Here is a 26,537-nt window from a genome sequence, read left to right as displayed (position 1 = left end):
ACCACTAAAAGCTTGAAAACCTTTCTAAACCAACAGCAGACATGCTCAAGTAAAGCTGCTTTTAGCGTCTTCTCCCTATGTAATCTTTACAGAGCTGAAGGTTTCTCAAAGACTGATTGTATGCGGTGTTATCTAAAATGATTTATATTATCAAATGATATCGCTCTTCCCTGTATTTGTCACTCGGGGGCAGCAGAGTCCTGTTGCACCAAATCTAAATCAATTCAACAACTGTGATGCTCAATATAGAGTTCATATGTATTTGACTGTTTAAGCTCACCTTTCATTCACCTTTATTCATATTTGTGTTGTTATTTGTTATTGATGATATTCATTACTTTCTAAAGCCAGCAGACTTTCTGGTTGCAGGCACATTCATCAAGTGTTAAGAATCCAATGCTAAGCTGATTAGGGACCACAGAGCAAGAATAAATCACTTTTGTCTCGGACGTTTAGGTACTATATGCCTGTAGAGTATGCTTGACAAATAAATAGTGGCTTCACACAAATTTTTATTTTTTCATTTCCCAGAATGTTTCCAGAATGGCCACATATCTGTGTGTTTGTATGTGTATGTATATATATGAGGGTTTTTTTACTATATCTCTCTCTCAAAAACTGAATTGTTGTTAATAGTATATCAATACTCCCTTTTCTGTTAATGGAAAAATGTTTGAAAACAAGCACCTTTGTCATAATTACAGAAGAAATATTTCAGTTAAAATGTTGAACTGGACTTTCAGCCTCCTTATTCTGGAGAAACATCTCCTGTTAAAGTGGGTGCTGAGTGAATATGTCTATTAAATGATTCTGCCAATCCAGATTCAGGCTAAACGTGTTATTCACTTAGCGTGCTTCTCATGACGTTTACATCCATTTGTCAATCTTCAGCCTTGCATTTTTCATGATGGAAAAAAAAATGTAATCATGTGCTGTTCATAGCAATGACCTCTGTGTAGTGTGCTTGCGGCCGCTGCCATTAGGGTCCTATCTGTTACCATTTTATTTGTAGCAGCTGAGCTCCCTCTAAATATAGCTCAGGGCACTGATGGCAGCCTTTGTGCGGCTCGCTAAAGTAATCATTCAGACAAGACAGCCTGTGTGTGTGTGTGTGTGTGTGTGTGTGTGTGTGTGTGTGTGTGTGTGTGTGTGTGTGTGTGTGTGTGTGTGTGTTATCTGTTTCTTTCTTTCTCACCTGTGTAGTGAAAGGGGAGTGTGAATGAAGGATTCACACATGAGCATATTGTGTGTATGAAGACACCCCATCTCCGCACTTGTGTATGGATCCTTTTGTTTTCTGTGTTTCTATGGATACCGGACTTTGGAACAACTTGATTTGTAGATGCATATTTCATGACCTCAGAAAGCCGTCTAAATAAGATCAAATGGCACTGTATGTGTTCTGTCATGAATGCATACTTACCCAGTATGCACATTGATGTAACGTACTTGAGCACAATATGAGGAATAATTAAATGCATTGGGTGCTTGTGGAGCAATCAGAATCTGGTCGTGCTAATCTTTAGTCTCAGCTTGTGCCATTCGCTGCACATGATTGGCTATGTTGGAAATTATTATATGAGTGAAAAATGTTTCATATTTATAGTGTCTTGTGCATTTTTGACTTGTGGACCAGTTCAAGTGATTCATTGGAAATAATATATATTAACGCCTGTGCACTTCTCTTGTACACTGGGGGGGGGAAAACGTATGGATTTGGATGTCTAAATTCACATATATCTAAATTTCTTCAGAGATAAGTATTTTTCCTATTTTTACCTCAAATAGGGTGATGTGAGCGTTATTGAGTACACACATGTAATGTAATGTACAGTATGTTGCATTCATACTGGAAGCCGGAGGGCGCCCTCGCAAAGAAAGTTAACAGACTCATAAAACGTATGACGTTCCAGGAAATCCCTTAATATGGACAAAGTCATCCAGAAAAAAAGGGAGATAGAGAGTTTTGACCAATGAAACATAAAGACAATAAACATACGATTGCTACAAAATGGTTGTGTTCAAGGCATCTCAGGTATTTTTATAAGAATAAAGTATATTTATAATGCAATGGTAATCGACATAGTCTTTACCACTGTATAGAATACTATAAAATAATATATTTTCAGATTCTTTCTGTGATAGGAAGCCACACAATGTTGCCAAGTCCGCGGTTTTCCCATGGAATTGGGCTACTTTTAAACTGTTGCCACGGGTTGTTTTTTCAGTCCTTGGGTTGAAGCGACAGCCCATAAGAACTCGTTTTTTGTTTTTGTTTTAATCCCCAGAACACAATTTGTAACGGGGAACCCCTTTCCTGAATATGATTGTGCTGGTTATGAATAGCAATTTGACTGGTTTTGTTACGCAAAAGCCACGTCAGATCACAAAAGGAAGTTATTTTTTTTAAAAAAACCTCAGCTGACATTATAAAGTGTGAAGAGTAAAAACATAAATGTATGTTGTAAATGACTCAAACCAAAGACTATACAAAGACGGTTCACCCATATGAATCTAAATGGGTAAACTTCGCCCCAATGAAAAGCATATTTACACCATCTGAATCATTCTCTATCCCCTATATAGTTGCACTATGTTCCATTCACCATGTAGAAAATAGTAAATGCGTGAACAAGTGACCGATTTTTGATAAGACTGAAATTTTGAATGCTTCTAAATGTGAATTATGTCATTGTTTTAGAGCACACTATAGCTTAAAGATAACAGTAAGGCTAACATATTCATACTAAAAGCCAAAAAACTCCAAGACTCGCGCTTAGGACTGCACATGTGCATTGGGTAGACCAACCTGAAATAAACAGGGGTTTTTTAACGCCACATGGGGAACATTCAATTTCTCTCAACATGAGGACAGGGTAGCTGTCAGTCAATAAATGCGAAAGCAAAGTAACTTGCATTACTATTTTGAAAAAGTAACTCAGAATTTTGTTGTAAATTTTGAAAGTAATGCGTTACTTTACTAGTTACTTGAAAAAGTAATCTGTTTATGTAACTCGAGTTACTTGTAATGAGTTACCCCCAACACTGGTTATAAGTTTTAGTATAGTGTTTTATATTTTTATTTCAGTTTTAGTCATTTTTTTAGTACTCCAACTTAAACTTTCAATTAGTTCCCAAAGTGTTTTAATTTACGTTTTTAATCTTTTTTTTATATATAGTTATAGTTAACAATAACAAAACTGGATGAAACTTTCAAAGCAAGTTTCACTCTTCACAAGAGCAATATCTAGCCAATTATTTTAGAGCAGAGCAAAAAAAAAAAAAACATTCACTACAGATTTATTTCATGAATTTTTCATGAATCCTATAGAAATATTGTTATATGATAAGTAGAATATAACAGTATGTTTATATTATTTTCTGTCATTGTGTAACTGAGGTGGAGAGTTTCAATGCGGTTGGAGATCTGTGAGCACAGGAAGGTGAACCGCAAGAAGTCGTGACTTTAAAATGACCCTTTAATGCTTGTTGGGTTCAGAGATACCAAATCCAAGTAATTACATCATTCTCTCCTATAAACGCAATCTTCTATCTGGCACGTATTCCAGGTTTTCATTTGTAAAGGAACACTATGTTCTCCTTGTGTTATTAAAGGGGTGGTATAATGCCCTTTTCACAAGATGTAAAATAAGTCTCTGATGTCCCCCGAGTGTGTATGTGAAGTTTTAGTTCAAAATACCCCATAAATATTTTTTATAGCATGTTAAAATTGTCACTTTTTGAGGGTGAGCAAAAATGCACCGTTTTTGTGTCTGTCCCTTTAAATGCAAATGAGCTGCTGCTCCCGACACAGGGGGCGGAGCTTCAAGAGCTTGTGTCCTTTTACCTCACACAGACACGCACTGAAAATAAACTTTAGCCTTTTATGTTCAAACCGAAGTCAAACAATGATGGAGAGACTCAAGAAGAAGTGACAACATGTAGAAAGCAATAGGACGTTTCTGAATGGTTAGTTGATGAATTTATGTAGCTTATATGTAGTTATCTTCTAGTCATTGATTAGCATATTCTGTCATGATAATCTATAAATCGTGTTCCGGGGGCGGGGTTTATGTAAATTCTAGGGTTAGTGATGTCACTAACCCTGGAGGAATGTCGTGTAGTCCCTACCAATCGTTTGTTGTAGTCCTTAAAAAGTGATTTCTTTAAAAGCAAATATCTCCCTTTGCTTTGAACTTTGAGCATTGTAACTTTGCAGATGTTGTTTATGCTCAAACAGCAACATTACACACTAACTAAAGTTAGAAAAGTGAAATCATAATCAACCACCCCTTTAAAATTAGATGGTTCGTTTTAAAGTGTTAAGGGAGTTATGTTTTACATTTTTATTCATAATTAAGATGACCATATACAACATTCCCTCTTTGCATTAGAATTAAAGATTGGCTGTGCATTTGGAACAATTCAAGAACTTTTTTTCACAGACAGCGTTTAGATTAAGCCAGGATTAGACCTCAGTTCAATTAGGACATTTACGTAGCTTTTAAACGTGCCTTAGAATAAAGTAAAAAAAAAAAAAAAACCTGGTGTGCATCTTGAGACAAAACAATGGCAGTGACATATTTATTTTAAACATGAGTTTTTGTCTGGGACTAGGCTTAAGCCTTGTCTGTGAAACCTAGGGTCAGTGTGCAAACCAATCTTAATTCAGACCATTCAGTGCATCATGGGTCAGAATGTAGATATTTCAACATGGCAAGATGTTGAAAATAGCATTTAAATGGCAATCAATTTCAGGCATCTCAGCCATTTAAAGTTCTGGTTACAAGCCTTTTGTTCAGGATGTGCAAAAGAAAAAAGATGAATAAATCACAGTTTACTGACATTGTGACCTTGCCATTTCTAGCAATTATGTGCTAGACGGCAAGCCTAATTTAATAGAAACAATACACTTTCATTAGCCGGCGAATCAAAAGGCCTCTTGTTTTAATCAAATCCTCCACGATAATGTGATTAGGACCATTCTAAAGAAGAAAAAAGAAGCCATTTACAACAATCACTTACCCACTAGAGCCAGTGGCTCAAATAACTCATGTGGATAAGGGGATACCTGTAAAGTTAGAAAGCAACGCCTAAACAATAGAAACGTTTTGTAGTTTTGAAAAGGCCGTATGGTAATCTGATGACTGACATCTCCTCACTAATCAGCTTGATGAATGATGAATGACACTCAAAAAGATATAACATAACAATGTTTTTTGACAAAATTCATAATTTAAGAATTGGTTCGCTCTCAGTTATTTGTTGAGAAATTAATTGGAGTAGTGGCAGGAAAAAGAGATTTATTGCAACTGCATTTTAAAGAATTTCAACTGTCACACAACGTACCATAATAGTTTTAATATTAATTAAGACTAACTAACATGTATTATTACAAAGAACAGCTCTTATATGGAATTATTAGGATTTATTTCCATTTAAATTCTACCTCTTTAAATTAAAATATGAAGATACGTGCGTCTAAATAACATGTCCTGAATTTAATTGGAATTTACCAACACACTCTTATGGGAATTCGTAACTATTTTACATTTTGACCAATTGTTGGCTAATTCATGTCAATTACTACTAATTATTTGTAAATTTTCATATGATCTGCTTAGTCCCCGCTAATGGTTTGGTTCAAATTTACCTTGATCTTACCTTCTTAACTAATGTCTTTGCTGCTGACCTTCGATGATACAATTCAACCATACTAATAACCAAAATGACTTTATATAAACATTACATTTGTGTTTCATTTTTTAAAAATGTTTTATTTCTATTCTTCTGTGATTCAGAATGGCAGCCCGACTGAAAGGGTTGTTTGAGCTGCGCCCTCTACTGTACAGGAGTGAATTTACATTTTCTTCATCCTGAGGCTTATTTTTAGCGCAATTTTCCACCGGACAAAATTGCGATTGTTAACTCATGATTTCTGTTCTGTCTGTGCACACCAATCTTGCACTTCTATCTACTCCTCAACCAGACCACCTAGAGACTTCGGGTTTTCGGCATTATGTTAAGGAAGGTCTAATCTCAGGAACGCACAAAAAAAATCCAGGAAAAGATTTACTATCTCTTAGTGTTGTGATCCCATGACGTCAGAAAATTGCGCTAAAACACTCACTGAGTTTTTATTACTTGTTTCACTTAGAATGTGAGAGAACCTTTACATTTGCCAACAATAGATGATTAAAAACAATCAAGCTCAGCCCAGGTGAGAAAAAGTAATGCAAAAGTAACTACTTTCCATAAAAAGTAACTAAGTAACACAATTAGTTACTTTTTTAGGGAGCAACACAATGTAACACAATAGTGGTCAAATTCTGAAACTTGAGTCTTATATCTTTTTAATGATGTATAGTTTGTCAAGGTATAACATTAAATCTGATAGTAACTTTGAACTATATATAAATAAAACCGCTTCAGTGCGCCCGCGCTCTGGCAACGGTTAACAGGTTAAAATAAAGGCTTCAATATTCTCGAGAAAAGGAGTTTTCCCTCAGCGTTTGCAACGCAGTACGAGAGAACGTTCTCGTAAGGGAACTAAGTAACACAATTAGTTACTTTTTGATGGAGCAACACAATGTAACACATTACAAGTAACTTTCCCCAACACTCATAGTTACGTTTCCTCGTGAGTTCGGGTGGGAATGTACAAGGTTTTGATGCCGTTCTGAACGGTGCACAATTATTTCCGCACACACCTGCTTTTTTTTTCCAGGAATACAGTCATTGTGTCCTTTTGGGTTTGTTCTTCATGATTTGATATATAAAAAAAACCTGTTTCCTTGACAACATATGGTCTACGTGGCAGAGCCTGGAGGTGTTTCCTCTGACGGACACATGCTGGTTTGTGTGAAGACGAGTTTCACGGGCCCGGCTATGACGGTTCGTTACATGCGCGTCAGGTGTTATCAGCACAGTGTCTGTCTGTAGGAGGAAGATAACTGGAGAGTGATGTTTCAGAGAGATTTCACCTGCTTTTAGGGCTTAAGATCAGGCTTTGCTTCTCTCCAGATCTTCCTCCCGTTTTCTTTTATTGCCATTATTCATTGATTCCCCTCGTGGTCCCTCCTTCTGCTCGGTTTTTCCCCCCAGTCTTTAATTTGGCTCTCCGCCCCCTCTGCTCTCCTCTCATCTGTTCTCAGTTAGAAGATGCAGACACTTTGAATGATGTTAAAGGCAGAGCTCTCTGTCCAGTGCAGCGGTCAGAACATGACCTGACCCAGTCAGCATCATGAACTTGGAGGGACTAGAGATGATTGCGGTCCTGGTTGTGATTGTTGTCTTTGTTAAGGTTCTGGAGCACTTTGGACTTTTAGAAACAAGCTATGATGGTAAGCACAAAGAAGCTTTCTTTATGCTTTATTTTTCCTCTCGAAGAATTTCACAGTAGAGATATTTTGTAAGGTCTGAATCATTTGTAGTTTCTGAAACATATGTTCAGTTGTATGTAGGTCTCTTGCACTCTGAATGTAAGTTCAGAATAGAAACTTGCAGGATTCTAAACATAGTTTTATCCTGCATTTTTGTCCATACGGTTGTCAGTTTCTATTCATTCATTCGTTTGTTCGTTTGTATGCTAGCCTGCAATTAAATAAAATTAGGTTACACTTTATTTGGTAACAGTGTCCTTGTTTCACATTACATGTAGTCTCAATAGTAATTACTATACATTATGCATAATTACATGTAACTAACCCTAAACCAAACCCTAATCCTAACCCTATAGCAAGTACATTAATATCACTCAGTGCTTAAATGTATTATTACAGGGTAACAAAGACACCTTCAAATAAAGTGTAACCCCAAAACCCTTTAGTAAGTACATGTAGTCAATTAATATTACTCAGTACTTAAATGTATAATTACACTGTAACAAAGACACCTTCAAATAAAGGGTTACACTTTATTTTAAGGTGTCATTGTTACAGTCTAACTATATATTTACAGTAAGTACTGTGTAACCCTTTATTTTAAGGTGTCTTTTTACACTGTAATTACACATTTAAGAACTGAGTAATATTAAGTAACTACATGTAATGTATGTAACAATGACACTGTAAAATAAAGTGTTACCTAAAATTATTATTTGGTGCTCCTGTGAGTTTTTGTGACAAAGTTTACCCTTGTGAAAAAGTATGGTTATTATGGAAATAATATACTATAAGATAGTGTGAACTGAATGTAATGTTTTTAGATATTTATTTGCATATTAATTGCAAATAAATGAAAAAATATTTAGCTGAAAATACCATTAGCTAAACTTGAGTAGGAATTAAGCATATTTATATGTAATTTCAGAATTACTTCTTGACTTTGAAATATGGTTAAACTATATTTCTGAATGTACAAGCATTTATGTTAACTGAAATATTCTTTAATGTAAACTCAAAATGTACTTTACAGTACACGTATTTAAAATGATTACAAAGAGCACTTTCTAAATGTGTACTTAAGTGTGTTAAGAAACAGTCATGGAAGTGTACACTCTTTAAGAACACTTAAGTGGCTTTTAATTTATTTAATATTAAGATATTTTAAAATTTGAAGTGCATCAGTGTATTGAATCTACACTTAATTACACCACATTCAATAATTAAGTCCACTTTTTCATAAGAGTAAGATGGGGAAAGTTTAGTGTACTGTAGTTTCAAGTTAGTGTACTTAAGTGTTTAATGATGCATAATTTATCTCATTAATAATGTGAGATGTATTTCTTTATTTAACTGATAAAAATTGTTATAAGTTTACTGAATTTTAATCAAATTAACAATGGGATAGTGGAATAGTGTTTAATATCACTGAAAGATATTGCACAATATAAAATAAAATAAAATATCACCTTCTGGATTTGAAAACCTATTGAAAAAAACCTGTTGAAAGTATAATTTTCATGTTCAGCAAAATCCTACCAAACTAAAAGATTGTTCTCTGTTATTTTGAAAGTCTGTTGAGACTACAGGCTTTCTACTTTCCTTTTCACAGATGAGCAGTGTGTTATTTTGGCATGTATTCCCTGACCTTAGTCAGAAGTGCTAGATTACATTTTTGACAGGAGTGAAAACAGGGCTGTGAGGTTTGGAATAGAATACAGTGCATTCAATGGATTGTACAGTTTCTTAACAACAATTCAGCTGACGAAATGTATTTTCGAATAAAAGGTTCAATATGGCATCTAACCTGACTAAGGTCTAAAGTGTTTGTCATGTAGTAGCTTCGTCACGGACTGTGGCTGGGCTCATTTCTAACCTGCATTTGGGTGCAGTATCACTTTTCGTGTGATTCAGTTGGTTTCTGCCATAAATTATTTTTAATATTAGATCAGTCTGTTAACTCGAGGTCTGTCTTTGCTCTGAGCTTGTAGCATGCTTTATTTCCACATTCTCTTGAAAGAGATGCTGCAGACTCAGAGCACATGGTTTGTTTCTCATCATCTCTATATTTGACCTACACGTGCATATGAGTTATTGTGTCTTATTATGAGTGGACTTACTGGTTTGATAGAAAAATGGTAACACTGCTTCATAATAGATGACAAATTGACTTAAGTTTAATCACTCCCTATAGAGAGATTTTATAAAATCCCTATATTTGTAAGATAAAGTTTAATGTCATACACATACCAGACATTATAAATCAAATGACACCACTAATAATCAGTTTAAAAAGTGTGTTGAAACAGTTTGAACAATGGCTGCTTATGTTAACATTAGCATTAATACTTTGATTTATAGTCTGTAGATCAAGCTAATTGGACGGTTGCAGTTGCAGTGCATTATTCAAATGAATGTAATGATGGCAGCGTTCCCAAGCCGAATGCATCAGGCTGCCAAAGCCACTGGCATTTCCACCGATTTATCATTAATATTTATTACAATGTTGAAATCACATTTCCTCTTTCTCTCAAGCCATGGTGTTTGGTTACCATGTTTGTAAAGATTGGATTTATTATGTTTTATTTATTTTAGATCAGATCATTGTGAACACCATTTTGACACATGACCCTTTATGACTAATGCAATTATATATATATATATCACTGTAAAACAGTTTAAGTACAATTAACTTAGTAATTTCAACCTAAATTACATTGAACTGACTTTTAAAAAATGAGTTGAACATTGTATAACTTATAAAAATATTGAAAATTGCTTAACTTATTTTGACGAATTAAAGCAACATAATAAAAAAATATGTTGCCATAACTTATTGATTATATCATTTTTACAGTGTTACGTTTTATTATTTTTTTCTACAAAAGACTAAATAACAAAACATACACAAAATCTGCAGAAAAGTAGTCCAAGTCTTCTAAAATGAGCAGATCATAACTTTATGTTGTTAGTCAATAAAAAAAAAACTATATTAATCTGCCCAAACTCACTCTTACATTAATAACAGTAATTGAGAGAAATGATGATGTCGGATTAGTGAACGCAGGGTCAGATCTTTTCAGTGAATCAAGTTATCAAGTTTTGCAAATCAGACTGAATCAATTCAACTCAATGACTCTCAGTGGTTAGTTCACTGGAAGAAAAGATTATCAGTAAATAACTTAAATTTTGTTCTTTTCTGTCCATTTATGGTCCATGAGAGAACTAAAATCGACATGAGGGTGAGTAAATAATGACCAAATCTTTCAGGCTGTATGCGTGGGCAAGCTCTCCCTTTAAGAGATGTGTTTTGGACACACTTGTGGCTGTCTTTAACTGGCCAAGAGATTTTAGGCTCCAGTACACTTAATTTTGACGGTCCCCTTTAGATATTCTGATGCCGTTACATTGGACCTACATGACTCTCATTAGAGTATTAGTTTAGTAGACTGTTAGGGGTATAGGATTAGGGTTAAATAAGTTGACTTACTAACAGAATGTCTAAAGGGGACCGTCAAGACATTTGGTTAATCTGAATCTGATTCTGAATCTCGTGTTGTAGTTAAAAATAGATACTTTGCACAGTCAGATGCAAATGGCTTCTTTCACCCAAGTCACCTCGTCTCTGCTGGAGTGACAGTGAGTGAAGGCAGTGTGCCACCAAATGACACAGGCATGATATCAGATGACATGAGAGCAGAGATGATGGCTCTGACAGGATCTTAAACAGAGGAAACAGAAGCTAGATTCACTTTTGGGATTGCAGCAGATTAAAGTAGAAAGTGAAGTAAGAACTCCCAGTGTGCATGCAGTAAATTGAACATGACAGCTTTGATAAACCTTGTGAAAAAGAAGTGCACTTAATTGTTTTGATTGTGCACTTGTAGAGTCATTCAAGTATATATATTTAAACTGTACTTGCAAGTTTAAAGGCCGCTTAAGTGTACTTAAACACACTTGAGTACACTTTTAAAGTGCTTCTTGTACTGATGTCAAATTAAAAGTTTTACTTCAAAGCACATTTTAAATCAGTGTTTTAATAAATCAGTGCTTTGAAGAAGTACACACATTTTCATGTTGACTATTGCAAATGTGTAATTGACATACAAGTTTCTACATATTTTAGATTACCATAAATGCTTGTCAGTACATTCGACAGTACACTTTAACCATATTTCAAAGACTATAAAAGTAAATATGAAATGAAATATAAAGATGTACTTAAGTCCTACTTAAGTGGGTCAAAATAAGCACTCTAAACTTCAGCTAATTGCATTTAATATTAATTTAAACTATAAAACATCTTCATGTAATTTCAATTAACATGCAATTTCATGCCCAAAAACATCAGGCAGATCACACTTAAGTTCTTTTAAAGTGTTAAATAGTGTAAAATATGCTAAGGTGTCCTTCTTTTTCCACAAGGGAAGGTAAAGTAAGGGGGAAAAATGTGCATTTACAGCCATCACTCAAATCTTGATCATTGAAAGCAGACTATTCTGTCGGATGGATACTGTGATGACACTCTTTCAAAAGGGAGGGTCAGACAAGTCCGTTCGTGGTAGTGAAGTGAAGGATTCATGCAGGAGGGTATTGAGAAGGGTCTTAGTCCATGTGTAAATCAGTGTGAAACCAAATGCTCACACACTGGCACGAATCAGTCACCCGTCAGGCCCAAGACCAGCGCTCTCATGGCCATCTGCTGTCCTTCTGTGTGTACTGTACATTATGCTTTCAGAAGTATATTTTTATGGCTATGGCTGATCTGCTATGTTTGTAATATTATCTGATATTTTATCTGCACACATTTTGTTATATAGTTATAGACAATACAGTGAGATTCTTAGGAGAGTTGTTTGAACATTTGTTTTGGGTCGAGATTTGTTTATGAATGGTCTTGCAGTAATTCTTTTCTGCCACTTGGTGGCAATACATGTTTTGTTAAAATGGTGATTTAATGCATCTATCTTAAGACTATAATCATGGCAGTCACTCCTCATCTATTTTCCTATTCATTTCTAATATTATTTCACATGTCCTAAAGCCTGAACTAATACATGCATTAAGGAAAATAGGTAGAAGATAATGATGCCTTGGCATATATAATGTGTTAGCATAAACTACAATTTCACAGCAATAAATTGCACTTTAGGATCCTGGTTTTGACTTCCAGACTAGGATTTAAATTACAGTAGGTAGCTAATCGGTTTTTCAACCACAATGGCAAAAAAGTAAAACAAACTACTTCTACACAAAACATACTTTTATATCCTATTATTTTGTGCTCAAACAGATTCTGTCACAATAATAAACTGTGTGTGTGTGTGTGTGTGTGTGTGTGTGTGTGTGAGAGAGAGAGAGAGAGAGAGAGAGAGAGAGAGAGAGAGAGAGAGAGAGAGAGAGAGAGAGAGAGAGAGAGAGAGAGAGAGAGAGAGAGAGAGAGAGAGAGAGAGAGAGAGAGAGAGAGAGAGAATGAATATGGTCGCAGGTGTGCTTTTGATGGTCTGGATGCTGTGAAATGAAAGCGAGATTGCTGAAATGAGAAAAAAATAATCATTTTAACAGAAGGAAGTTTAGTTTCAAATATTGAGCATAATTGCAGTTTTAAATGCAAAGTTATGGAAATGTGCTTTTATCAGTCATGTTTTATCTGTTTAATCAATTTGTATTTGATTTGGCCAGTTAATAGCATGAGTGACAATGCTGCCATGCACTTGAATTGTTCAAGAAAAAAAGGTTTATTATGTAATTTTGGTGATCAAAGATGAGTTTTAAGGGATAACATTTTGATTACAGGGGGACTTTAAGAAGTTTCTGTAACTGTTTGCACGAGCTGTGTATTAAGCACATGGATCATGCATCGACGTTTTCAAAGAATTGTCTGAATAGTTACATTGAGAAAACATTTAAAAAGTAAAACTTGTTTTGTTGCTCCAGATGAAGAGTCTGAAGCAGCAGCCACAAAAACACACAATCATTATCTGTTGTCATTTTGACTGATAAATCAGTTTTCTGGATGGAAATGCTGCCAGTTGGTAATATGTCAAACTGATCATCCTTCTCATTCTTTGTTTGAGTTTCATTATTAGTTCATCTTTTTCAATCCTTTTGCCTTTTTTTTTTTATTCCGCCCTGCACTAGGTTATTGTTTTTTTCTGCTTGAAGAAAATTATAGTAATTTGATAGGTCATTCATCTTCAGTCCAGAGTTTTTTTTTTGGACCAATTATATATATATATAATATATCTGTGCTATATCTGATAGCACATATATCTGTGCTGACAACTTGACAATGAAATGCCATGCAATTTTCTTCAAATGTTCCTGTCTTAGAAATGTCAAAAACACTGTGTCCTAACCAGGTGCAACACGAAAAAGTTTCCAGTGAAAAGTAATTTCTGTGCCAATCAGAACATATTTTGTTTAATAAATCTCTTCCTAAAAGTTGGCAAAGTGAACTATTAGCAAATATATACAAAGTTCTGTCATGGAACTCTAGAAGGCGCTGGCTGATAGGTCCTTAACTCAATTGGTAGCGATTGCGTCGTCATCTACATAGCGCAGCTGATTGGTTGCTGTTGCCCAAACTCTCTACCTCCCCCAGCTCCACCTAGATCTGCTATGGGGGTTAATAACAGCATAGCATATATATTCTGCCAAATACATTAACATTGCCATATCCATTTCCAACTCTTAGAGTTGTCATGATACATTTAACATTTGCAGTATTTCTTTTCTGGTAAAATAAACAAAAATTAACATTAACAAAAAGGAAAAAAGTTGACATTCTTATTTGTTGATATTAATATGTTGAGTGAAATATGTTAGACTATTCTTGAAAGGTCCTTCTTATAGTGCACTATTATTTTGTAAAATCCAGATTTACATCTACAACGTATTAAGCAAGTAAACTGCCATGTTCTTCTGTTCTTTTGTCCTTGCTGCTGATCGATTGCTCCTGCCTGCCTTGCTGCTGGTTTGCGTCTGTAAGCTCCATTTAGCTTTCTGGTTTGAATCTCTATTTACTATCATTCCTTTTTGTTTATATTGCTAAATATAACTTACTCATCAACATATATTAGATATAGTATAATTGCCTATCACATTAATCTGACATCGCTAGCTTTTATCTAAATCGTTATCGCTAGCACAACACGGAACACGCTATTATCTCGCTAGCCTGTTAATCTGCCATCCGTGCTTGGCTCGCCTCTATTTTTTTTCCTCACGCGCGCTCGAGCTTTTAACAAGTCTATCAAACAACTGCGGTAAGTACACTGTAAAAATAAAAGATGCCTGGAGGAACCTTTTGGGGTTCTTCACTTTGCCACACCGGCGGAACCGTCTGTAGATCCTCTTTAGAAAGGGGTGATTCTCTGAAGAACAACACAGGTTTCCTGAGGAACTCTTATATTGGACACTGTGTGGAAACAGACACTTTTTTTTTATGTTGTTACTATGGTTACCATTAACTTCTATTATAATAAACAAACTGAACCAAATACAAAATAAGAATAGTTTATTACATATTTTAGATCCATTTTAATGCATACACTTCCATGCACTTGGGAAAAAAAGCTAGTAATAGATTAATATCAATGAATAGAATACACAAAAAAATAGTATAAAAAATAGTATAGGCTAATACATAAGCAACATGAATAATCAACCATGTTTATACAATAGGCTATACAAGAAAATGCATCTCAACAAAATGCTACCCTAATTAAAAATGTGCATCTTCACTTAACTTAAAGGGTCATTTCACCCATTTGAACATTGTTTTTTATTTAAAGTGGGTCATATATGTAGTCGAAATGTAAAATAATTTTTGAATTTGGTGCCTTCGTGAACGAGAAAAGACAAAAAATAACTTCAGAACGCATTTGTATGAAAGACAACAACTCCCACAATGCACCACATTGCACAGCTCCGCAAGCCACTCCCACTAATCCAGAAAGCGCATATCTGCCTATAAGAGAAATCACTCTTCCGTCTACAAGGCTAGCTACCACCAGAGCTTGAAATTCATTTCACATTCACACAAAATGTCTAGTTAGTTGGCGAACTCATATAGTGCATTACTCCTCGTTTGTATTTCTTTCGAAAAGGTGAATTATTGCATGGTACCTGGATGTTCAGTCAGAACATATGCGGTGCGAAACTAGGATAGTTCTCAACACAAACGTCCGTGTCCTCGTCTGATTCAGAGATTTCGTCCAGGAGAAATTGTCATCGTTGAAATTCTTTGCCGCAGACGGACTCTATCTCTGTGTTCGTAGCGGTTCGTAGTTGCATAGTAAGATCACCGGCGCCACCGGTCCGCCCTAACCCGAGCCAGTCCGGGCTCCTCGTCCGCGGCAGGCAGGTCTTCTGCCTCGGCTGCTCTTCGCTATAATGCGGCTTGTAAAGGTAGCCACAAACACCTGATTCAAGCATCAGACTTCCGAAATCCTCTTCTTCTATATCATATTGAGCACTCTCCTCCGCTATTGTCATAACTTTACATCTGTCTCCACAGCGCCTGTTAGCTTAGCTACAAACAAGATGGAGGATATTGCTTTCAGTTTCAGAGAGTAAAGTCCCACCCACTGATCTGTAATAGGTCTGTAGCGTGAGCGCGCCCCACCCTGGGAAAGATGAGAAACTAGTGTCTGTAGTCTTAACAGAAATCCCCCCCTCTAACACTTCCTCCTACAATGACGCAAAATGACGATTTTTGCGTCATTGTAGGAGGAAGTGTAAGAGGTAAATAACAGATTTCTCCCATCTCAGGGGAAAATGAGAGAGTGTTGCACGACCATTCAATAGTATGACTGGGTTTCTAACAATGCAAAGCTTAATGCAAATGGGTGAAGTGTCCCTTTAAGTGTTGTTAAACTTGTTAAGTATGACGTCACTGTTTCCAAATCCAAAAGCTCTATCAAATGCCAAAAACAAACAACAAACGGTGCTAATATACACTCATTGTGCTGTAATATTCCTGAAAATTATGATCCTAACATTTATCTCTATACCGAAATCACAGATGGTTAGTTATTCAGCTATTTTGAATCGTAAAATATTGAAGTCTGGGATGCCGTGAGACTGGAGACTGTAATGTACACTTTGGCATTTGAAAAGCTTAAATGTGTGGCTTGAATCAACAGTGCTCATAATGGTTGTTGAGTATTCTCACTAGAAACAAGATAGAGGAAGTAGAAGTAGAGGCTTCGACCTGGAAACAGTATTCCTTATTTGTCACGACAAGCAGAAAACATTTTCCATTACAGAGTTAAGGTGCAGTAAAATTAGCTGTTGTTCTGTGAATTTTCACTGGTGAATTCCAGTCATTTCCATAAGAATCCACACGATCTGCAATTTCGCGTGTGGTCAAAAATTTCACTATGGGACCAAGTTGGTCTCTGGAATCCGCTGGATTTGACCAACAGAAACGTTCACATTACGTCGCTACACTGCTGACAATGGTCAATAGACTTTTTTTCCTGTGTAATTTCACGAAATTCACAAATGTGACCGCACCTTTACTCGCTGCAACATAAAATGCAATCAATCAAAATCTTCACAAGGGACATGTGAGGTACTTAACGAGTTAGAAAAGTGAAAAGATGCTGCAGCTTAATTTTCCGTTTGTTTTTCCTCTTTTCTGGTGGATGGTCCAGGCATTTCAATGATTTTCAGGTCTACAGGAGGATTTTTATTCTTGTTCAAACGTGTACTTCAGCTTACCGAGATCCCTGCAAAGTACAAAAAGTACTGTTAGTAATGTTATTAAAGTAATAGTTGTGAAATTAGAATAATTTCATCAGCCTTGTGACATTCCAAACCTGTTTGACTTTCTGTCTGTGGAACCCAAAAGCAGATCTCAGGCATAATGCAACCCCAGTCACCATTCGCTTTCACTGCATTAAACACAAGCAGAAAATTTTTTTGTAAATCATTCATGAAACCATTCTTATGTACACTTGTCTAGTTCAATTCAATGCAACGATTTATGTAAAAATGGATGAATATTCTGTTAAGCTCCAAAAATGTCCCAGAAGATCCTAAAAATAATCAAATGAGTCCACAACTCGTGTTATATGGGTTGTGTTATAAGTCTTCTGAAGCAATATAATAGCTTTTTTTTTTTGTCTAAAAAAACTAAACTTGAAATTATAATTCAGAGTTCAAATGTCTTATATTCAAATGATTAAGGTATAAGAAAAAATGCATAGCATTATTGATGCCGATTCGCCAAACCTGTGATATTATTTTACATGTAAAAATAACATGAATGAGATTTGAGAGCATGAGGGAAGATTTTCAGAGAACAACCGATTAAAAAACACAAGTACTTTGTCAAACAATACAATTTCACACAGAAACGTTCATAGTAATAAAGTACTTGCATGTGATGCAGGTAACTTACTTTAATTCAATGTTGCCTCTGAAATGTTCAGATTATTTTAGAAATGTAGGCCTAATGTTACTGGTTGTTCTGGGGAAACAATAGAACAAAGCTGATTATATCCATTCACAACATAATATTTATTGGCCAGTAAAGGGCTTTAAAATGGTATTTGAGAGAATGAGGGCACCTCTAGTAAATAAAAACAGAACAAACTATATTAACCACTTGTGTTATTCATAACAAACGTCAATGACGACAACAGGAATCAGCTAAATTAGTTATATCAGCAATTTGAAGACACAGTTGTACACAATACGTTGAATTGAATGACTAGATACATCTAAGACAATAAGTCAATGATTTCCATTTGTGGCATAAAGTTCATTAAATTAGTTAGCATCGCGGCTATAGTACTAATGCTTTCTTTTCTCTTCTACTTTATATCTGTTTAAAAAAATCAAAAAATAAACGTATACTGCGTCAGACTAAACTGGGAAGGGTCACAGAACTTACATGTTGTCCTATAACTGCTTCTATTGCTTTCCTCATTTGTAAGTTGCTTTGGATAAAAGCGTCTGCTAAACGATTAAATGTAAATGTAAAAATAATAGGATAGTAAAAATCGTGACCACACAGAACCATTGGGTTCCTCCAGATGCTGGCTTTAACATAAGAGATCTTCCAGGAACCACTTAAATGTTAAAAGATCTGACAATAACCTTTTTATAGAATTTGAGTTCCTCTAATTTCCCCCAAAGCACTTCGAGGTCTCATGGTAATGAAAAGGTCACTCCAGAACCTCTGAACTGAATACAAAGTGGTTAAAGGATCCCATAAGTTCCAGCAAGAACCGCAAAGATTGTCAATGCTCTACCAGTAACCCTACTATAGGAGAAAGAGCTTTTTTAGGCACTTAAATTACATTTTTAAGTTCATTGAGTATACGACAGGATATTTGAGGCACCTTTAGTTTTTAAAGTGTAGGATCAGTCAACAAACACGGTGAGTAATGTCTTCTCCTTTTATTGTCACTTGCACTTCGTGTCACATGTATAGCATAGCCTTCTCTGTCAGCACAGAGGGCTTTTCATGTGATAAATGCAGGGAGATAGTCAGGCTGACAGAGAAGATTTCAGAACTAGAGACACACATCCAAACTTTAACCGAGGATAGTAAGAATGGAAGGTCTTTAGATACTGCTTTGGATGGGACTAGCTTAGTGAACTTGTACATTTTTCGGTTCTGGCTGTAGAGCCTGTAGAGCAGGGCAACTGGGTGACCGTGAGACACTGTAGTCGCGGGACAAAACACCGCTCTTCCGTTCCGATTACCATAACAAATAGATTCTCCCCACTCAATGAAACACCCACTGAGAATCCTGTTGATTGTGCCCCAGTTAATAGCTATTCTATTACACGGAACATGAAAAAAGAGACACCAGCCACCATAGTCACATGTTTCCCGGGAGCCAGAGCGCCTGACATCAAAGAAAATTTAAAAGTGCTGGCTAATGCTAATCGTAAATTCTCGTAAATTATTCACGTCGGCACTAATGATGTTCGACTTCGCCAGTCGGAGATCACTAAAATTAACATTAAAGAGGTGTGTGAACTAGCAAGTACTATGTCAGGCACTGTAATTTGCTCTGGCCCCCTTCCTGTTCGCCGGAGTGATGAGATACTTAGTAGACTGTCCTCGCTCAATGGCTGGCTGTCTAAGTGGTGTCCGCAAAATAATATAAAATTCATAAACATTTGGAAAAGTTTTTGGGGCAGACCTGACAAGTTGAAAAGAGATGGTATTCATCCCTCCTGGGATGGTGCTGCTCTTCTCTCTAGTAATAAGGCACAGTCTTAGAGCTCAAACATGAATTGGGGCTCAGGTCAGGAAGCAGACAGACTGGCTAAACCGACCGTCTGCTAGCTGTCTCACGTCACTGAGGTCAGATAAATCCCATCACATAGAGACTCTTTCACCTAGATATCATCATAAAGAGACTGTGTCTGTTCCCCGAATTAGAAAATACAAAAAACTCCCAAACCTATTTAAGGGTAAAAATTTAATTGATGTTCAACAAATAAAAACCAGATCTAAAACAAATGAACATATGATAAAGCTTGGGTTGCTGAATATTCAATCCCTTACTTCAAAAGCACTTATTGTTAATGATATGATTACAGACTATAACCTAGATGTGCTGTGTTTGACAGAAACCTGGCTAAAACCAGACTATTACATTACTTTAAATGAGTCCACCTCCCAAGATTATTGTTATAAACATGAGCCTCATCTGAAAGGCAAAAGGGAGGTGTTGCTGTAATTTATAGTAATATCTTCAGAATTACAGAGAAGTCTTGTTTCAAATATAATTATTTTGAAATGTTGGTGCTTAATGTAACACTATCTAATGTAAATGATAAATCCCGTTTGGAATTTGTGCTGGCTATACAGGCTGCAGATAAAGTCCTAATTGTTGGTGATTTTAATATACATGTAGATAACGAAAAAGATGCATTGGGATTGGCATTTAAAGACATTCTGAACTCTATTGGAGTTAGACAACACGCATCAGGATCTACTCATTGTCGTAATCATACTCTTGATCTAATATTATCACATGGAATCAATGTTGATGCCGTTGAAATTCTGCAGCAGAGTGATGACATCTCAGATCATTATCTAGTCTCGTGTATACCTCATTTAGCCTAGGCTTCAAAGCCGACTCCGTGTTACAAATATCTTAGACCTATCTCTTCTGCTACTAAAGATTGCTTTATTATCAGTTTCATCTCCTCAGCATCCCAGATAGCTTAGAAGAACTCGATATTGCAACATAAACTTTTGACTCTCTTTTCCAGCACTTTAGACACAGTTACTCCTTTGCGCTTAAAGAAGATTAAAGAAAATACTCCAACGCCGTGGTACAACGAGCACACTCGGGCCCTTAAGAGAGCTGCCAGAAATGGAGCGCAACTGGAAGAAAACAAAACTAGAGTTTTTTCATTAACTAGAGCATTTCATGGAAAAAGATCACGATTGCGTACATAGAGGCCTTAAAAACGGCTCGATCTGCTTATTTTTCAACCCTATTAGAAGAAAATAAACAAAACCCTAGGTATTTAAATGAAGGCCTCCTTCCCTTTACCTCAGTACAGATAAAACGTTGACAAAATAGTTCCGGTTCACATGGCTACTCGGAAGTGATAAATAATTCTGTATTATAAATTTTTAAGGCCAGACAAGTAATTTGTTTAGGTCAATTTGTAAAGAAAGACTACACGCCTGCACACAAATATATTCAAACGTGCATACCTATTATTAATTATTATTATTATTATTATTATTATTGTTGTTATTATTATTAAAAGCGCTATATAAATGAAGGTGACTTGACTTGACTTGTTCTTGACAGATAGATGGAAGTGCCAGTTGTGAGCCGTCTGTCTCAGCCAATTGCCAGCAATATAATTCTTTCCAACCACATTAGCCGGCTTTCCTAGACAAAGGCCACAAATTCTCATATCAAACATCAGTTTTAACAACATTGCTTTTCTTACAGAATATTGCATCATTTTCAATGTATCAAATAACATGGCTGCAGCTTGGTATTTGGTCCTCCAGTGTCCTGCTTGAATTAAACCTCACTTAAACCTCAATTTGAACCATTAAATATTGCAGTGAATGTAATGAACACTTTGGATGGCAGGTATAGAGCTAGACACCTGACAACTTTTCTCATGCTTTGTGGTCTGTGAGCATAAGCTGTTATTTCACCCTCAATTGTGTATTCAGCACTGCTCAGGGTAGCCACGCTTCACAAGCTTTAATTGCTTATATTTCACACAGTGCTTTGGGGGATTTGAGGATATGATGGGCTAATTTTACTGCTTTTTACATATTGGAAACAAACATTGGTTCATGTGGTATAGTGGATATTGCTATAAAGCATGTGATTATAGCATTACATGGCTGTTTCAAACACCTTTATCATCTTTACACACACACACACACACACACACACACACACACACGTGTGTGTGTGTGTGTGTGTGTGTGTGTGTGTGTGTGTGTGTGTGTGTGTGTGTGTGTGTGTGCGTGTGTGCAATAAGGTATGAGAGGCTGTGCTGTATCGTGAATGAATGAGTCACTTATTCACGATGCAGCACTAGCCTCGAGTACCTTAATGCTTTTATAAAACGGTTACCACACAATACAAATATTAAAGCCAATAATATATATCAGTGCAAGTTTCATGAAATAAAATCGCTAAAAGCCTTCCTTCCATTGGAAAAAAAATAGTACCTGACCGTGAACAGCAACAGAAGTGAAATTTTTTCGCCTTAAGATGGCAGCAAAGACTGTCTTTATGAGTGAGTCAGTCAGTAGAGAAGACTTTTATATTGAAAGGACTGAAACTTCTTTTGATTGTAAACACTGATAAGCAAGATGCACCTAATAAATGACTAGTGTGTCAGGGCACGGGGAAACCCCAACTGTTAAAAGGACAAGATATTGCAGCGGACATTCAAATGGATTTTTTATTACGAATAGGACTGACCTGAAGGAAAATGCTATATCTACTGTAAATGCAGGTACACTCGTTTACTCCATCTCTCACAATACTCAATGAGAACATAATGTTTACGTTGTTAAGAGTGGTTGCTTGGGGTGTTGTGTAGTGATGCATAGAACCGTTGGGTGAACAACATTTTGGGTGAACAACTATTCTATTGACCTATCAGAATCAAGGACTGGAACTAACTGTTTTATAAATATATTTATACAACAGGTCTTTCTGGTTCTCGAATCTGATTGGCTGAGAGCCTTTTCCAGCCATGCAATATTCACCCAGTAACAGCACTCTTACCGTTTTTATCACTCCGCTTGCAGCGACTGTCGTGGCGGTCGAGCAGATCCGCCATATTTTTTGTACAAATACTACTGTTGTTGTGTCACGAAATGTAGTTTTAAGAGGTTTTTCTATGAAAATGTAGTTATTTAGACCTCAAATATGTGACTAATAGACAATCATAGTGACTATTTTAAAATATCTTACAATCTGTTTAGGCGTTTCAAACAGCTTTATCAGACTTTTTGTAAATATATAGTATGTGAGTGTATATATGTATGTATTTGTGTATGTTTACAAACTTTTATGTTTGATGCGATTAATCGCCATTAATCAATTTGACAGCACTGATTTTTATTTAGATTTTTATTTTTTAATCAGCATAAAAGTCATTTTCAATGGGTCAAAAAGCAGTGGTCTAAAATAAATCTCTTTCCATAGATTTTCACTATGGTTACTGAAAGAAAGGTTTGAGTTGCTCTAAAAGGATGATTTTCACCCAAAAAAAAAAAAAGAAATCGAAAATCTATTTTTTATTATCATGCAGTTCTACTTTCATATCTCTCTGTGACTTCAGAGTCTGAGTTCCTCCTGTATTATTCATAAGGCGTTGTCTTATCTTTAGGCAGGTATTTCTGCACATGATGTCATCTACAAGCAATAATCACAAATGTGAATGTGTGACGGACTTGTGTGCTTCCTCACTGTCAGAGTCTTTAGCTACAGGTCACCGCCGCTACGTTGCTCCTCTGACACTTTAAATGAGGATATTTTTAAAAGGTTGAATTGCGAGTAGTGTTTGTGTTGCTGTGTGAATCAGGACAGGCTTTCCTCACATAACCCTCCGTTGGACAGGCTTGATAAGAGTCCCCACAGGACAGGGAGGCTCTGACCGTGAAAAGAAATATGTAATCTCTCGCTTAAATCGATTTTATAACCAGCAGAAATCGAAGAACAAAGAGCGTTCACATCTGAGGCACATCCTATGCTTGACAGAGATAAGAAATCGACCCAACTAAGGGCTCTCCATCAACACTCTCTGACATTTTACGTCACCTTTAAGATTTCACAGAAAGACAACACAGAACAGGAGGGCGACTGCCATTATGACACTTGCTGTAGCTGTCGATGAAGTGAATGCTGGTGTCTGTAGTTTCCTTTGATTTATGTTTGTGGTTTACTGCGATTTTTGATACAATGTGCAATTTGTTTAACCTTTTGGGCAGAAACTATGATTTGATAATTATTCCCTCTGATTCCCTAAAGGCTAGTGTCATGGTTTTATTAAAACCATGCTATTATAGGCAGATGGAGGGGTGAAAACACAATGAGCAGAATTAAAAATGGCTGAAGGCATAATCTGAATAATTACATGAGCCACATTAATAACCTTTCACTAAATTATTTGCTCCAAAAAAGGAATAAAATCATTTGGTACGAGACTTTTAAGCAGTTAGAGATATTGGGAATTGCTAAATTAACTGTAATACATGCAAATGGAACTGTTTATGAATTATGCTGTATAATGAATCTTGTAAGAGTGTGAAATCAATGGGTTTAGTGTAATGTTACAATCCTTTGGCATCTCTCAACTGTATTTTATGGGCCAGAAGGTGGCAGTAGTCATGCATTTTTAGGAAGGAAGCATTAGTAGTAGTTTTAAGGATGCTGTACTGTAGTAAATCCACAGTCTCTTTGAGTCAATGTAAGCACAGAAGTAGTAGTAGTTCTAAGCTATCATGAGTTTAGTTTTGTTTGCTTAAAGGGAAAAATGGAGTTGAAAGTAATTCAGTCATTATTTACTCGCCCTCATCAAGCCCATATGCTGTGATTTTGTAATTGTATAGAATTTTCACATAGGTCTTTGTGGAAAAAGAACTACACTTTAACATACTTTTAAAAATAATACTTTTTACAAAAAAGAATATACTTTAAGAATAGAATAAGTGCACCTGAATGTGAAGTTTTTCATGTAAACTGCAGTTAAATGAAAATGTGTTATAGTTTAAGTTTGTTAAATTCAGTCAGCTGAACTTTAGAGTGATTTAGATTCAATTCTATTGAAACTTGTATTTAATGACACATTTGTAATGATGAAGCTGCATTTTAAAATATATTAACTTTAAATGTAACACACTACTGTAATCAAGTACTTTACATTAGTATTTTAGTCAACACATCAAAATAAGTGTGCTTCTTTAAAGCACAACAAAAGATTATGAACGCATAATGATTTAAAATACTTTCAAATTAAACCTTTTAATTTGACATTTTTACAAAGTGCATTGTTTTAAGTTAAGCACGCTTCTTTTTCATAAGGGTATATATGAATGAATGGTTTATTTTGAGAGTGAATAACTCTGTTCTTCAAACAAAACTATGGTATGACTTCAGAAGGAATTCCATGGAGCTTTTTTAGCCTGTGGTTCCTGGGAAAAAACAGTGTATTGATTCTTCACAATTTGCCTTTTGTGTTTATCCTGAAGACCATAAAAGCAGTGGATTCAGAAGGGTGAATAAATAAAAAATGACTGATTTTTAATATGGCTGTGAACTGTCTCTTCCTAGGGTTATTTATTGAGTGCACTTTATTGAACAAGACAGACTTTCCTCTTCAGTCATGTAATCAATGGGTGTCCTTAGAGTATAGACATCGTGCAAATAAATGCACAGCCAAACTGTTTAAAGGATGAGTTCATTATGCATTGATTTGTCCACAGCATGTTGTGTGTTGAATGACAGGCCATGTTTCATGCTGGTCTATATCCATAGGAAATGATGCAAATTAGATGATAATTAGATTAAACTAGTCTTAAGAGAAAGAAGTGAGGACATGAAGAAAGAGCAGTTGAATATTACTTTTCTCCTCACTTTTGATTTTGCTCTCCTCATCTCATCTCATTTCCTTTCCCTCCCCTCATCTCTCTCTCTCTCTCTCTCTCTCTCTCTCTCTCTCTCTCTCTCTCTCTCTCTCTCTCTCTCTCTGTCCCCCACCCCACACACACTCCGAAACCTCTCGCACATCGGCACACATTTCAAACTCACGCTCTGGTCTCTGACTCTTCTGTGTTGGGAGACTCGTATCCCGAGAGTTGAACCTCAGCCTCCCAGGCTGGATTTGGAGCAGGAGTGGGGCGCTGCACCACGAGGGTGCCTGGGGCGGCCCGGCCAGTGCATGCTGGGGGCTGGACGGAACTGGAGCGAGGAGTTTGGCACGGGGTCAGGAGAGTCAGGCAGGTGGCATGAGCCGGAACAGGGGGTCGCGGTGAACGCCATGTGGGAAACGGAGGGTCTGCAGACGCTCGGCATTGTGTTGATCGTGTGCGCTTCGCTCAAGCTGCTTCATCTGCTCGGGCTTATCAACTTCTCAGAGGGTAAGAGAGAGACTGAGATGATGAAGAGTTGATGCATACGATCTTTTTTTGATATTCTGTCAGAATGACCTTGACTAATATGCTTCTAGGATTATAAAGCAACTGTTTAGAAGTTTTGGAAATATGTGAGAATTTTGGTGTGCATGGAAAGATATTAAATGGCAAATAGTCTGCTGCTAGGTTTGTGAATGCAAGAGAAACATGGCTTTGGAGACAAGTTGTAAGTGTTTATGTGAATACGTCAGGAGTAGTGCGTCTTTTCTGAGAGCAAGGGGGACACGCATTTGGTTTTCCTAATATATTGCTTGGTGTTAGTTGATGCTTTAACTAATGGGACCTTATTGTAAAGTGATACCAAATATTAGATTCAACAATTAACAAAAAACATAACAAACCAAAATAATCAACACTTCAATAAATTTACCTGCTCAGAAATCCTTGATCAGTTTTTTCCTCATGCTTAATAGCATATGATATTATTTGCTTGCCTTCACCATAAAAGATGCAGAATCAGTTTCTTCTCTTTTAATTCTGGGTTC

At 36.2% G+C, this 26,537-nt stretch overlaps 1 protein-coding gene across 4 annotated transcripts in view; it reads left to right on the top strand.

Annotated features, from left to right (window-relative positions):
• kcnip4a (potassium voltage-gated channel interacting protein 4a) overlaps nt 1–26,537 on the top strand; it is a gene marked incomplete at both ends in the record, with an annotated part of 252,120 nt that overhangs the window by 151,690 nt on the left and 73,893 nt on the right. The window contains one exon of one of the 4 annotated variants that reach the window (XM_081359524.1): nt 7,244–7,343. The exons of the other annotated variants lie outside the window; for them this stretch is intronic. Within the exon in view, the coding sequence (XP_081215650.1) occupies nt 7,244–7,343 (100 nt within the window). Of the gene's footprint in view, nt 1–7,243; nt 7,344–26,537 lie in introns of those variants that run through there. 4 annotated transcript variants of the gene reach the window in all.

This window comes from Scardinius erythrophthalmus (genome assembly GCF_964197995.2).
Source record: "Scardinius erythrophthalmus genome assembly, chromosome: 2".
NCBI classification, from domain to species: domain Eukaryota; kingdom Metazoa; phylum Chordata; class Actinopteri; order Cypriniformes; family Leuciscidae; genus Scardinius; species Scardinius erythrophthalmus.
This window is presented reverse-complemented; position numbering and strand designations above follow the sequence as displayed.